This window comes from Buteo buteo, chromosome 13, assembly GCF_964188355.1.
Source record: "Buteo buteo chromosome 13, bButBut1.hap1.1, whole genome shotgun sequence".
Taxonomy (NCBI): Eukaryota; Metazoa; Chordata; class Aves; order Accipitriformes; family Accipitridae; genus Buteo; species Buteo buteo.
The window spans coordinates 7,765,844-7,779,677 of record NC_134183.1 but is presented as its reverse complement, the minus strand read 5'-3'; the positions used below and the strand labels follow the sequence as shown (position 1 = coordinate 7,779,677).

Genomic DNA, 13,834 nt, shown 5'->3' with positions numbered 1-13,834 from the left:
GCATTTGGATCCATGCTTTGTATACCATGAACAAAAACTCACCCAGACATTTGCTAGCTGTGAAACTGCAGAGCTTGGTGCTTGGAGCTGGGACTTCCCAAGTGTGGCCCAGTTTCTCAGCACTAGGCAGTAGCAACTGGTCACTGAGCAACTGCCCTTATTGAAGGCCTTTCTGTACAACCATCAGAAGGAAGCACTTCAGCAAGTATCTACAGAGGGAGATACTTAACTTGTCTGCTCTCTGCAACCACTCAGTGGACCAGAGGATGTCTCTGAACTAGGACTCAGGAACAGTATAGGGATGGAGCCTCATTGCTGAGCACAGAGGAATGGAAAGCAGCAAATGAGTTACAGCTGCCCTAGACCCTTTGCTGGGTATACCTCACCTCATGTGGAAGGCACAATTGTTTCAAGCTATGGTCGAGCTATTCCAGCTGCCTTCGTGCAAAGGGATTCATCCCTTTGCACTGGGCTGAGCAGGTCCTGGGGAGGATTCCTAACACAGAAATCAGATATCTCTGGCTAAAGCAACATTAAGTAGAGGGATTAAGATTTAGAGTACTAAGCAGTTTATATCACTTTGCTAGAAGTGTACCTCAGCATCTGAGGGAAGAGAGGACGTGTATTTCCAGCACCCTCTACTGGCTGAGCAGCAGCCAGCATCAAGGCAGAGAGGTCTTAGAAGGCAACTTTCCAACACCTGGCTTGCTTTGGGGCATCGTTACCATCTCCCTCGGTGAGGCACATGCAACGCAGGGGCCTTCTGGAGCTTCCTTATGGGAGCATTCCACCTCCTGTGATCCCCCAGCCCTCCTGCAGCTGAACAGGCCTCTACAGCTGAATCCACAGCAATACTGCTAAGCCCTGTTATATGGTGCTTGCTCCCAAAGCAATTTCCAAACATTACTCCCCAGAGGATGATCGAGAGACAGGGAAGTGTTCACGGCGTTTTACAGATGGCAAATCATACAAGCAAGAAAACTTGCCTAATGTTAGAGCAACCCACAGGCAAGACTAGAAACAAGACATTTCTGAGTCTCCAACCCACACCTCTCCTCTGACCAGGAAAGTGGCAGCCTGATCCAAGGTGGACTATTTTGATAATCCTAAGTGATGTAAATCTACAAAGGCCCAGAGGAGGCAAGCTTTTTCAACTGGACTTTAAAATCAGAAATAATATAGTTCAAAGAATCTTCACTGCTTAAGCCCAGCTGTCCTTCAGAGGCAACAGTCTTACACTAGCATAAAGCTGATGTGATGTAGTGGAAAAAACCAGCCCATCGTGTCTTTGTAAGGTGGCCAGTGAACAAGAGAAAATGTCACTTTCCTCAAGAAATGGGGCCTGACAGGCTCAAAACTGCACAACCATGGTGTCTGATGATTTTCTGGCTCTGCACAGCATTTCAAATGTACCATTTTACAAGTTTCAGAATACCTAACATTGTAGTTTGCATTTCTGTCACATGCAGCAATGGATACAGCTTTATTGCAGTACAGTTACAAGTTTGTTCCCTGGCATACAAGAGACATTTAAAAGCAAAAAGACAAGACAGCTGCCTATCATATGCACACCAGAGACTCTTTCAGCAGTTCATGTCCCAGCAGCTCTCTTGGTGACTCCCCAGACGCACACAATTCTCAGAAGCTCTCCCCAGAAGTCTCTCTCCTTCAGACTGATACTTATGGGGTTCAGGGAAGCCCAAACACCTTATTCTCAAATGCTACAACCAAGATGGAACTAGCGAACACTACAGCTGGGCTCTATTGCTTTAGACAGTGGAAATCATAGAGGATAGATGCAGTTCACAGTCAGGTTAAGGGCAGTCAGAAAAGGCACTGACTTACACTTACCTGTCTCAAGAAACTGGGCCCGTAACCTGCAGTATTCATGCAGGTTCTGGCCCATCTGACCCATAAATACTCTACTTTGTAGAAACACCACACATGGGAATGAATACAGTCCACAGAGAGAAGGAACGACACTTTTGGGTGGAATCATCACAAACTCAGGATGCAAATGCACACCGAGAAGCACGCAAACTTAAGGAAAAGCCATACACACAACGTGCAGGAGGACCTGAAGGGACTTTTGAAAGTGCGAATCACTTACCTTTATTGAAGAACATGGAAGCCATCTGGCCCATTTCCACCCTCTCAGTGATTTCAAAGATATTGGGTGAGCCACGTCTCTCTGCAAGTTGAACACAAGAAGTGTTTCAACCAGTCCCTTCAATAAACCAAGAGGCCAGAAGACACTATCTGAAGACACTCAGGAATCTCTAGCAACAGTTTGAAGGACAGTATGTACAACCCCACAGCCGCAGAGTCACTGGTCCAATTACTCTGCTGAAGCTAGTTTAAAAGTGTTTTGAAAATAAGATGTTCTCATCTTAGTGACCTAGAAGCAAAAGATCCTTATCAGACTGCAGATGGTGAACTGAATTCTCAATGAGTCTTATCTTGCAAGTGCTAAGGACTTTGGGATGCGAGCATGTGGAGTTAAGGGTGAGATGGACATAAGAGTTCTGCTCCACTTGCTGGAGCCCACTGGGACACCATCTGCAGAGAAGAGGTCTCAGATCCAGTGAAAGCACGAACCAGGTACTTACGAACTGACAGGATAGGTCGTGTCTCTGCTCGCTCATAGCCATCTTGGAGGAGAACATCACTGTCAGATACTCCAGAGGAAGAATCCTCATCCTCATCATCCTCCTGGAAGAAAAGACCAGACCACTGCTCCACTGCTGAGATGTCTGCTACCCACAGTACAGGCTGTGGCACCACCAGTGTCATGGTCTCACTTCCAGAGACTCAAAGAAAGGTCCCAAACACAGGCAGGCAGGACATGCAAGCAAAGGCAATACCAGGGAGCCCTTGGCTCAGGATGCTGTGGAGAGCAGAAGAGGGCACTAGCAGAGCAGGCTGAATTGAGTGATAGGCTCTGCTGTCCTAGCCTAGGTCATGCACACAGCAACAGTATCCAATTCATGTAGTGATAGGTGGCACAAGGAAGTTGGAAACTTCCGGCAGCTCTGCAGAGTTGCAGAACTGGTAGGGAAAAAAAAATATCCAAACATATATAGTCTTAGCTGGTCAGAGCAGCCAGGTCTAGCTCCCAACTCCAACCCATTACATATAGGTAGGGATCTAAATCAGTGCAAACAATTATACCTCGCACTGATCCAGAAAAGCCACTAAAGCCAGGATCCAAAAAGCCACAAGTAAGTTTTACAGCAGGGACATACTTCAGGACTGTCCACTCCCTGGGATACAGACCGAATGACAGCAAGGACATTCCAGCCTGTCCCAGTTAAATGACCTGAGATCAGCAAGGATTTATAGACCTCAGCACACTCCAAATGGCACCAATATATTGGCTGCCACCTCTCCACATTCACTGGGCAGCGCTTCCAGGCAAGGAGAGCACAACCTGTAAGAAACGTGAACAGCACAAGAGATTTTTCAAACCAGGAGCAGAAAATCCTGTCTTTAATGAGCAACTCCACGGGGAACTAACAGACATATTTTATATGGCAAAGTTAAGTACAGTAGAAATTTATTCCTTTAGAGTTACTAATGAGGCAAGGCAAAGATGGAGAGGAATCTCAGACAAGTCCTACCAGATAAAAGGACAAGAGAAAATGGAAGATTAAGCCCCACACAAACCTTGCGTTTTTCCATTCTCTTCCATCGTAGCTGGGCATTTGCAGCAGCCATGGCTTCCACCACAAAGGTCGTAGTCATATAGCTAGAGTGAGAAATTCAATTGATATCAATAATAGTCAAGAACTGTCATTGAAGTGAGATGGAGAATTATTCCCATCTGTTTGTTTGTAGGAGCAAACAAACAAATGAGAAGAACCCTTTAACCAGCTACACACACACACACACTGCGTTTTTTGGCACAGTGTTTCATCTCAGTTTGTTGTTCCTTTCTGTTCTTGAGATTAAGGTGTTCAAGCAGACCACAAAATGCAGTAAAATATTACGTGCCTTCAGATATAAAAAGACACTTCAGATATCTGGAAAGCACCTTTCTAGCGTTTCTGTGGGTTGAAGAAGGCAAGAGGCCTTCCCCCTTCGTTAGAAAGCAAGCTTCCTTCCTCTTTTTAGGGCCTAGGATGAACACAGTACTATTCTGAAGCTTATCTATTAGGGCCTGTGGTAAAGGTACTATGGTCCCTTAAAGAATCTGTGTCTTCTTAGTTTAATCCAGTGCAGTTTTGGTACGCAGGTTTGGTGTTTTGTGTTCTTCTGCTGACCTTGAAGGATTGTCTCCTGGTGCTGAGTTTCATACATTGAATTTATGCTTTCAAACTAATGTATCTAAAAGGAACTGCTTCCAAAGCTCCCAGTGACAAAGTCCCATGGACAGTTTACATTTTATCAAGCCTTTGCAGCATACAGCTTTGAGGTGGAGAACTTAAAAGCATTACTACAGTCAGTACTGACCATATTGTACCTCTATATAGCAGCACCTAACAGATCCGAAAAGCACTGCCTCCAAATCAAGGGCACATTCAGCCTGACAGTGCTGGTTACTGACAAGAAAGGAACTTCTAAATTCCATTCTTACAAGTGGCAGGAGGGGATTTTGTTTTATTTTATTTTAAAACCAAGCAAGAAACAAGCAGGGATTCACAGCCCGTCAGAAGATGGCAATTCTATTAATAACTACTTCGACATCAGTGCTGTATCAACAGCCTTCAGCTCCACCTGCTGCTCCAGCAGGGAGACATCTGGGCAGAAGCTCATGGCGAGCCAGCGTGAAAAATCATGAGACCAGCTCCAAGGTCTTGAACAGCAAAGGTGTGGGGGGAAATAAAATGGGCCCACTATACAGTAATTTGTTTTCCTGACACTCTTGCAGCTGCCCAGAGCATTGCCAAAAGCCAAGAGAAAGCTAACACAACAGGTCTGCATCACATCTGCAAGTCACAAAGCAGAGAAATGACCCCATGTCACCTGTGACCTGGTTGGTGTTTGGGGAACTGATCTGTGACAGAGGCAAGCATGGGATGTACCCACAGTGAGGATAGTGGCAAAAAGGGAGCTGGGAGAAAGGTCCCAGAAGGCTCTGGACTGGAGAAAAAGTCTTTCCCATCAGTCAGGAAATGGGATGTAGCACCATATTGCAGGTAGTCAGAAAATGCATCCCTCCAAATAAGGTCCACAGGCAACATAACTGCAGAGAGCAGTGCTCAAGCAGCAGAGGGACAGGATCACTCAGAAAGGCAGCGAAAGTCTCAGCACTGTCCTTACAGCACTACCCAACTGAACTCCCCAGTCCCCTAAAGACACATACTCACGTCCTACCTCATAAATCCCAGGAACATTAGGAGAACAAGGCTGACGAGCCACCCTGCTGTCGCAAAGGCCTTCGGCATGGTTAGGGCTCCTGTTCCGACGATGAGGTTGAACATGTAAACCAGACCAACCTGCAATCATCCACATAATCCAACATGAGAGTTTGCAGCTGTGCCAGAGATCATCCAAGACACCTCACATACACACTGATTTAAATGAAGAGAGCCATCTTTAAGCAAGTAGGGTGGGAGCAAGCCCATGCTAGAAATAAATATAGGAGGGGACTGATAACCAAAGAGAACAAAGTGAGTGTCAGCACATTTTTGGAGAAACTGATATTCCTCTCAATTTTTCTAATTATTTTTAATTTTTTTTTCTTCTAACTTTTAAAGTTAGAAAGCATGTGAGCTTTTTGTTTGTTTGTTTTCAAAACCACTGCCTTCTACCAGAAGGGTCTACAGTGTGGGTTAGGGTCTCTCCTTGTTTTCTGACATGAACCTAAGTAGTTATGACTACGTACATAAGTTACCTTTCAGAATCTCTTGTTCTTCTTTATTCGTAGGTCAAGCAGGAAATACCCAAACAGAATTCCAATTCAAAGCCTGCTTGCCATTTTACCAATAAGCAGCTGAGCACATTCTGAAGAAGGGATTTTACTTCTGGAAGGGAAAGCATTTTATCCTCTCTGGCAATGAGCTTTTTTCTGCGCAGGGGCAAAAGATAACTGTGCACCTGGAGAGAACACCCCCAGACTATAAATTTAGCTGAACTCAAGATCAAAAACTGCTCCAAAGTGTTTTGTTTTGGTTTTTTTATATAGGTCAGAGTCTCTCCAGAGGACAGCAAGTAAAGAACTGTGTATGAGTACATTTTTCTGGGTGTGGAGCATTTAATATCGGGAGACCTATTCCCCAGAGACCCTGTGAACACTCCTGCCCTTCATTCACTGCCATAAGCACAGCAAATTCATCTTTTGACAAATCTCCCAGAACAACAACAACAAAAAATCAGCCATTGCAGCTTGCAGAAAAGTTCTTTTCATTCAGCTGGCAGAGCTGACATTCCCTGAGCACAACTCAAGTGCCCAGGGCCATGACTTACTCATCAGTGAAGGACTTTTGAAAAAAACACCTCAGGTGATTTTCCTTGACTTTGGTCAAGTAGACAGAGATAAGACTGCTGCCCATGTGTTCAGTCTGGCTAGACATCTTCAGGGAAAGAGGAGGGAGTCATAGCCTTTGAGATTAGACTCTAGGAAATTCATGCAACACTAACATAACAATGTAAGAGCAGGTGACACTAATCCTTTAGGGTCCAAACGTCCCAGTTACTGTCTTGTTCTCCATTTTCTCAGTTGTGACCTACTTCTGCAGCCTAATATCCAGTTCTTCTAAATTCAGTCGTTAACACGAGGATGAAAGTTTTAAAGCATTTGAAAGCCAACACACAGATTGCAGGACCGGTTCTATATTTAGTGAGTTCACTTCAGGAAAAAAAAAAAGTTTGCAATGGCTGTTTTTAAAGATTGACACTATATAAACACTTGTGGCTATGAAAACCAGTATTTCCAGTAACACAGGAAAGCACTAATTGGCTCTGCAGTTTCACAGGACACCACATTACAAGGAAGAAACATCTTGATTACTGCTTTTAAGTGAAGTGGTTTAAAACAAATTACTACAACATCTACAAATAAGTAAACTTTAAGCAATTCAGGGCAAAACATTATATAAAGTAAAAAAAGAGAAGCAAAGTGGGATAATTTCAATGTCACTATCCCCCCTGTTTATGCTGTCTTCGTGTGACAATTTAAGTTGACAAAAACATTAACAAAATGCAAGAGAAGTGGGTAGCAGGATGCAAGAGCTGGTATGGGACATGAAGCTCTTTTTACCACTTTTAGAACCACACCTTAAGTAGATATTGTCCCTTTATGTTATATAAAGTGATCTGCGATGTAAAAAAACCCCAACAACTACAAGTACTAAGCATTTTTAAGTACCTTTGACCTCCATCATCTCTTGAAACACTGAGGTTTTGCCCATGGGGAAGTAGGAAATGAAAACACAACATTGAGGGAAGAGGATTTTGAAAAGACTTGCCAGCAAAACCACAAACAGTGGTACTTACATAGGGAGAGTAAAGCTCTCCTGTATCAGTAATGCCCCCAGCCATGTTGAAGACGGTGGGGAGGCTTCAAGCAAAGCGAGGAGGGTGTTTTCAAGAGGGTGTTTTCAACTTCCACTGCCCTTAACCTAGGGAAACATTATAAAGTTGCATTAGCTTTGTTGGAAAGAAGAGGAACTCATGAGTCAGCTTTTGCACATTGGTCTTCTAATATTTGAACAAAAGAGGATTTCAGCAGGACCTCACACTTCGGACAGATATACCCCACTCACCAGCACCACTTGGTTCAATTCAAAAAGTACTTGTACCTGTTAAACTAGTTTAAAAGTAACCAAAAAGCCCTGCCCTTTCACAGCATGTGATGACAAACTTCACCTTCCCCAAACAGCCAGAGGGGCCATTTCAGACACTAAAACCTCAAGAGGAAGAATGCCTGCCTTGAGGATGATCTCATACTGCTGTTTGTCATGCAGCTACTACTCTAAGTAAGCACATGCCTCCTGCAAATGAAAGCAGCAAAAAACAGCCTACAATCTCTCATCATCTCAAGTATAGAAACAAGTAGACAAATGAAAATACTGGGCCTATGAAAAACACCCCAAGATGTTTTGTTACACATACCAAGGTTTCCAAAGCAGAGGTATTTGGGGAGCTTCACATTGTCTTCAAAAAACTACATGGGGAGGGAATAACCCAAGCCTTCCAAAAGGTTTCACAGTCAATAAACAATTAGCCATAGTTGAATTGAAGAGCTTTATCAAATTCCTCTTACTTCTCTAGATGCTCCTACGTAGCCACACCAACTGGGACAAATCATCAGCATGAACTTCACAAGCTAAGAGCACTACTAAAAAACACCAAACAGCTCATAAGCTTACAGACACACGCTAGATGACAGGCAGCACAGCTCACTGTGGTCATAACTAGACCAGCCCTCAGAAGAAGAGGCCAAATATCTTTTACAGCAGACCTCGACTCCAGTCACTGAAGCCAAGCTTAGCAAACCAAGAGAAAGCTGCAAGACCACGGGCCCGCTAACAGTCAGACACCTCCGGGACACGGCTGGGGAAAGCGTGCTCATGCAGGACACCCACCCCAGCCCGGGACAGGCCCTACCCCAGGGCCCGGAGCCTACCGAGGCCTCCAGCGCTCCCCGGCCCTGCCGCTTCCCGGCTCCCCCCGCGCCTGCCCCCCAGCTGGCAATGCTGCTCGCCCAACCAGCCCTCCCCGGGGAAACACCCCCCGCCCCACAGAAGCCCCCTCCAACCCCGAGAGCCCCCTCCCCCCCCCTCGCCAGGGCCTTGTCGCTCCAGTTCAGCACTGCCCCACACCGGGACCCTCCCCAGGCCTCGCCCCGCGCCCCCGCCTATGGGACCCCTTCCCCAGGCCTCACCCCACACTCTCCCTCACAGGAAAGCTCCCCAGAGCCCACCTACGAGCCCAGACCCGACCCCCCCCCCTCACCCCGCACCGGGACCCCCCGTCCCTCACCGGCGGCGGCTCGTGCCGGCGGCCCCGCCTCCCTCATCGCGGGCCACTGACGGCGCACGCGCCGCCCAACGGCGCCCTTCCGCGCACGTGACCGGCTCCCCGGGCGGGATTGGGGGCGGGGTGAATGAGCCGACCGCGATTGGGCGCCGGAGTCGCGTGCGGGTCGGAGGGGCGGGGCAGGGGCGGGGCGATGACGGGGCGGGGAGGTGGGTGAGCCTCTGCGCATGCGCGGAAGGGCGACGCGGCAGGTAGACGTTTCCTCCGGGTCCCGGCGCTCCCCTCAGGCCCGGGGCTCCCCTCAGGCTCCGATCCTCCCCCCGCCCGGGCCCCGGCTCTCCCCTCAGGCCTCAGATCTCCCCTCAGGCCCGCGGTGTGTCGGAGCAGGGGATCTCCACCACCGCCTGGGTCATGAGGCGTTCAGTGGCCCCTGTCAGGGCAGACCCTCGGCCGCTGTTGGGCCTCCGAGGGCACTCGGCACCGACAGAGCCCTGCCTCGGGTCGGGGGGAGCAGGGGGAACGCGGGAAGGTTGCGGGGGGGGAATTGGGAGGAGCTGGGGCCTGTCTGCACACTGAGAGGGGCTGTCGAAGGGCTCCAGGGGGTCCCGTCCCATTCCTTGGCCTCGCTGGAGACACCGAGTGGGGTGTTTGGGCTCTCTCTCTCAGCGCAGAGGCCATGAAGATTAACCAGAACACTGTGCTGCAAGGAAAGAGGGTGACCCTGGTGCCATACACTTCTGCACATGTGCCCCGGTACGTGGCTCGTGTCCTCTGATAGTCTATGCTGTCTGGCTCACTTCTCTTTTTAAAAGGAGTGTGGTGTTCGGAAAGGGTGCTGGCTTGACAACTGCAGGGCCCTCTTCCCCCTGGGAACCACATAGCAGAAAGAGCACTCGTAGAAAGGCAATCAGTTTTGCAGCAGACATCCCTGGCAGGTCTGTGCTCTTTGCCAGATCTGCTGACAAAGAGAACATCACCTGTGCCACTGTGTACCCACGGAAGGGGAAATACCTGGCTGTGAGTGAACTGCCAACAGTTCTCTTGTTAATTGATCTCTTTCCCTGTTGACAGTGGAAGAGCAAAACTTCAATGTGCAAAGCCAGATGGATGTTTGATAAATTGGAAGCAGGCGTGCAGGCAGTTTGTAAAGTGCTGGCCTGGCCAGCTGCAGCCTCAGCACAAAGATGCCAGTATTAGTCTTTTTGTCAGTGTCCAGGAGATGCTGTATCAATCTCAGTCAGGATGAAATGTGCCGGAACTCAATGCTCAGTACTTTTGAAAACATCAAGTTTGCACCGGGCACTCTTCAGACAAAGCTACAGGATGGACAAACTTGTTAAATTTCCATGGAGAACACCAATTCCTGTGTTAGATAAGGGAGGGAGGCTTGTGGATATTTTCAGTTGATAAGTATGCTAGTGTTTCCAGAACCAGTTTCTGACAGCCTGATCCTCCAAGCACTTGTGGAAATCAGGCTCTGGTGCAGTAGCTCAGGCAGTGATCTGGTTCTGGGTCCCGTTGTCAGGTACCACGAGTGGATGCAGTCAGAGGAGCTGCAGCGCCTGACCGCCTCTGAACCACTCAGCCTGGAGCAGGAGTATGAGATGCAGCGCAGCTGGCGGGATGACACAGACAGTGAGGATCTTAATCATTTTCTAAGGGTGGGTGGGAGTGGTGAGCAGGTCCCTTCTGTCCTGTAAAGGACCCACAGTGGGCTGAGAGCGCCTGGTGAGTGGGCTCTACTTGCTGAAGCAGATGGGATGTGAGACCTTGTACAACAGTAGCTTCAGACTGGCTTTCTGTTTATAGCTGGTATATGCTATGGGAAGTAGAGAATGTCCGGGGCTGTTGGTGTCCTTTTTATGCAGTTTTTCAAAGATTACAGTGATTTACTTACCACAGCATTATGTGCTGAGCTGCTCCTGCACAGTCAACACTCCCCAGGTCTGACTGTCATAAAAAAGCTGGAAGGGGGTTGTATTTTTCCTTGAGAAATCGGATTACTTCACCTGGTCAAGGTGTGCTGACTGAATTTGTTCCCTGGCTCTCCTACAGGTAATGAATCACTGCCCATAAAAGCCTGGTAGAAATATATGGAGCTGCAAAATACTGAGGCTAGCAAAGACCTCAGTCTGGAACATTTGTCTTAGCTGGCATTAAAAGCCTTACTAAAAACAAAAATAATATGGACTAGGTGAATCACTAGGTCTCAGTCTCTTGTGCACCAAACAATTCTTTGCCCAAACTTGCTGCAGAGTGAGACAAGGCAGGGAGACCTCAGTCATGGGATGAAAGTTTTAATGCACCTTAAATAGGCTGTTTCTAGCCTTGGTGTCTATGTCACCCTCACAACGGGTTTTTGAGAATATTTCTTACATTTCTAGGGATAGGACCAGGCACACTGTGCATAGGAGGCCTAATTATTAGCTCTTCCTCACTGTTAACATGTGGAAACTGTTGTTCCTCTGTCCATTGCATGCCTTGAATTTCATCCTTCAGTAATTTGTGAATAATTCTCAGCATGCCCTGAAAATGCTGCTACATTTTTGTTTTCCCCAGAGTGCACCTTCATTGTGCTGGACACAGAGCGGTGGTCTGGGCAGGCGTGTGCGGATGAGGACTGCATGGTGGGGGACGTGAATCTCTTCCTCACTGATGCTGAGGATCCGACTTTGGGCGAGATTGAAATTATGATTGCAGGTCAAGTTCTGCTTCATAGCTTGGACTTTTGTTGCTGTGGCTAAAGCCAGCTGCAGACAGATGTTACGTACAGCAGCTTTTTATTCTCATTGCTTTACCATGGCTGTTCAGTCCTGCTCAGCATCTTTTGCTGGTCCAGGTCACAGTCTCTTCTGAAAAGTGTCTGGCATGGCTGATTTGTCTCACGTAACTGGATGCTGTCTTCTGTGGCTGTCTCTTTCAGAGCCCAGCTACCGAGGCAGAGGGTTTGGCAAGGAGGCAACTCTGATGATGATGTCCTATGGTAAGCGTGGCTTTGTGCAAGGGAACGGGAGTACGGTTGGGATGCGATCTAGAAGCACGTATTCCCAGTGATACAGACAGGGTAGTAAGGGATGCATCTGTCCCAGAAACTGGGAGTCCTGTGCTTTCATAGATGTGGCAGCCAAGCAGGTAATAGAAATGCTTCTCTTTCTGGTTTCTTTTGCAGGAGTGAGAAACCTGGGGATCACCAAATTTGAGGCTAAGATTGGTCAGGAAAATGAAGCCAGTATCTGCATGTTCAAAAAGCTTCATTTCAAGGAGGTGCGGTAACAGCCCATCTTCTACCCAGAGAACATGAGCAGCGTTTGCCCTGTGACTGGGATTGAGCTGCTTTTCCTCTGATACAGGTTGCTGTGAACAGCGTTTTCCAAGAGGTGACGTTGAGGCTGGATGTCAGTGACCAGGAGAGACGATGGCTCCTGGAACAGACAGACCACGTGGAGGAGAAGAGCTATGTTGAACTGAAGCTGCCAGCTGGGGTGCTGGAGACTTGACAGACACATCCAGTCACAGGCCTGGTTTCCAGGGAGGAGCTGGACGCTGTTGTGAGCTCTGGGTATAGAGGACATCAGTGAGCCAACACTGCACTTAACTGTTTTCATCTGTCTCTTTTGGTTACTTTGTCATCTTGTCAACTTTGCACCTTGTTGCATCAGCCAGGATTACTGCCTGAAATTTGGACCTGGAGAGCAGCCATTAATTCGCAGGCTTGACTAGGAATGACTATAACCTTAACATGCTGTTCCAGCAGAGCCTAAAATCACCAGCAGTTAATTGATTCCTGGTGTGACCAGTTTCTGGACAAGCAGCACCCACTGTTCCTTCTTCCACTGCCCTTAGAGCAGGATTCAGCAATTTGACAGAGGCAGTCTCAGTGCGCTGGTAGCTCAGTCTGTTTCCTCTTGAATAAAAAAAACCTGACAAAAATCTGAGGTTTCCCCAGAGCTATCTGGGAGCAGTGGGACTCGGCTGCTCGCTTTGGCTGGTGAGAGGGTGCTTAGAAGTTGTAAAGAACAGCAGAGACTCTTTGAACCCTATTTTCCGGGGTGTGGTGAGTTGCAGGGGGGCATTGCTGGGTCCTGGAAGTGAGAGGCCCAAGTGTGGTGGGTGAGCACAACCAAAGAGCAAGTTAACACAGTGAAAATTACTGACACCAGCCGACCAAGACTAGAGCAGAGCCTCGCCACGATCGCTGCGTAATGGGGGGACTGGCACCTGCAGGAGGCTGCTGAGACAAAACCCTGTGAATTTCAGGGCCATGCTTTGGACCTGGAAACCTCAGGTCACCAGTGAAGGAATATTACACTTCATTTTATACCAGGCTGCTTTTATGAAAGCGAGGAGGAGGAGAACACAACTGAAAGGAGATGGAATAGTGATCCCCGGCTTCAGGGAGCTCGGGGCTTGCTCTGCTGAGCCTGGAGGCTCTGTTCGCTGCTCTCCAGTAAGCTGAATGGGGGGAAATATACCTCTTACCCGGGGCAGATATATTTAGGGCAGGAACCAGCCAGCAGGCCTCCGCTGTGATATAGTGGAGATCTGTCGCTGAAGAAGAGGCACTTGCCTGACTCCCACTGGACAGACATTTTAATGCAGTTATTTAGCCTGACCTTTCCTGCCCTACGCAGCATGCTCTCCACAGCAGGGAAGCTTGCTAAGAGGAGAGGACAGAAGGTAAGGAGGATAACTGATGCTCCTTTGCGTTTTCCCACTGTAATAGCAGCCGTAACGCCTAATTCTAGACCAGAAATTATTTGTTCCAATTACGCAGTGTCAGGTAATAGCTTTCAGATTTGCCCAGGGATGGTTTTATCAGAGATTGGTAGACTGTGGAATTTTTAGTGTTGCTGTGCCTGTATTTTTAGGGCCTGGAGGTTTTAGTTTTCCAATTTTAGTTCATTTAAATACA

The 13,834-nt window shown here is 47.8% G+C and overlaps 2 protein-coding genes across 8 annotated transcripts in view; one reads left to right on the top strand and one right to left on the bottom strand.

Annotated features, from left to right (window-relative positions):
* The window catches only part of TMEM104 (transmembrane protein 104), a 42,886-nt gene extending 33,887 nt beyond the window's left edge, over positions 1-8,999 (bottom strand). For 2 of the 4 annotated variants that reach the window (XM_075044483.1, XM_075044486.1), the window contains exons 1-6: positions 8,926-8,999; positions 7,438-7,562; positions 5,317-5,438; positions 3,667-3,748; positions 2,610-2,712; positions 2,111-2,191 (exon numbers count right to left, since the gene is read on the bottom strand). In XM_075044483.1, the coding sequence (XP_074900584.1) occupies positions 2,111-2,191; positions 2,610-2,712; positions 3,667-3,748; positions 5,317-5,438; positions 7,438-7,482 (433 nt within the window). In that variant the 5' untranslated portion in view covers positions 7,483-7,562; positions 8,926-8,999. Of the gene's footprint in view, positions 1-2,110; positions 2,192-2,609; positions 2,713-3,666; positions 3,749-5,316; positions 5,439-7,437; positions 7,563-8,055; positions 8,604-8,925 lie in introns of those variants that run through there. The other 2 variants (XM_075044485.1, XM_075044484.1) reach the window with 2 other exon arrangements.
* Positions 9,000-9,118: 119 nt separating this feature from the next.
* NAT9 (N-acetyltransferase 9) lies at positions 9,119-12,852 on the top strand. 4 transcript variants are annotated; one of them, XM_075044481.1, is made up of 7 exons: positions 9,119-9,131; positions 9,594-9,675; positions 10,448-10,557; positions 11,482-11,622; positions 11,846-11,905; positions 12,092-12,186; positions 12,273-12,852. In XM_075044481.1, exons 2-7 carry the CDS (start codon positions 9,599-9,601, stop codon positions 12,417-12,419), a joined length of 630 nt encoding a protein of 209 aa, XP_074900582.1. In that variant the 5' UTR covers positions 9,119-9,131; positions 9,594-9,598; the 3' UTR covers positions 12,420-12,852. The 4 variants fall into 4 exon arrangements, with proteins under 4 accessions (XP_074900582.1, XP_074900580.1, XP_074900583.1 ...); XM_075044479.1 differs by lacking the exon at positions 9,119-9,131 and adding an exon at positions 9,134-9,173 and having other exon boundaries at positions 9,589-9,675; XM_075044480.1 differs by lacking the exon at positions 9,119-9,131 and adding an exon at positions 9,154-9,173.
* The last annotated feature ends 982 nt before the right edge of the window (positions 12,853-13,834 follow it).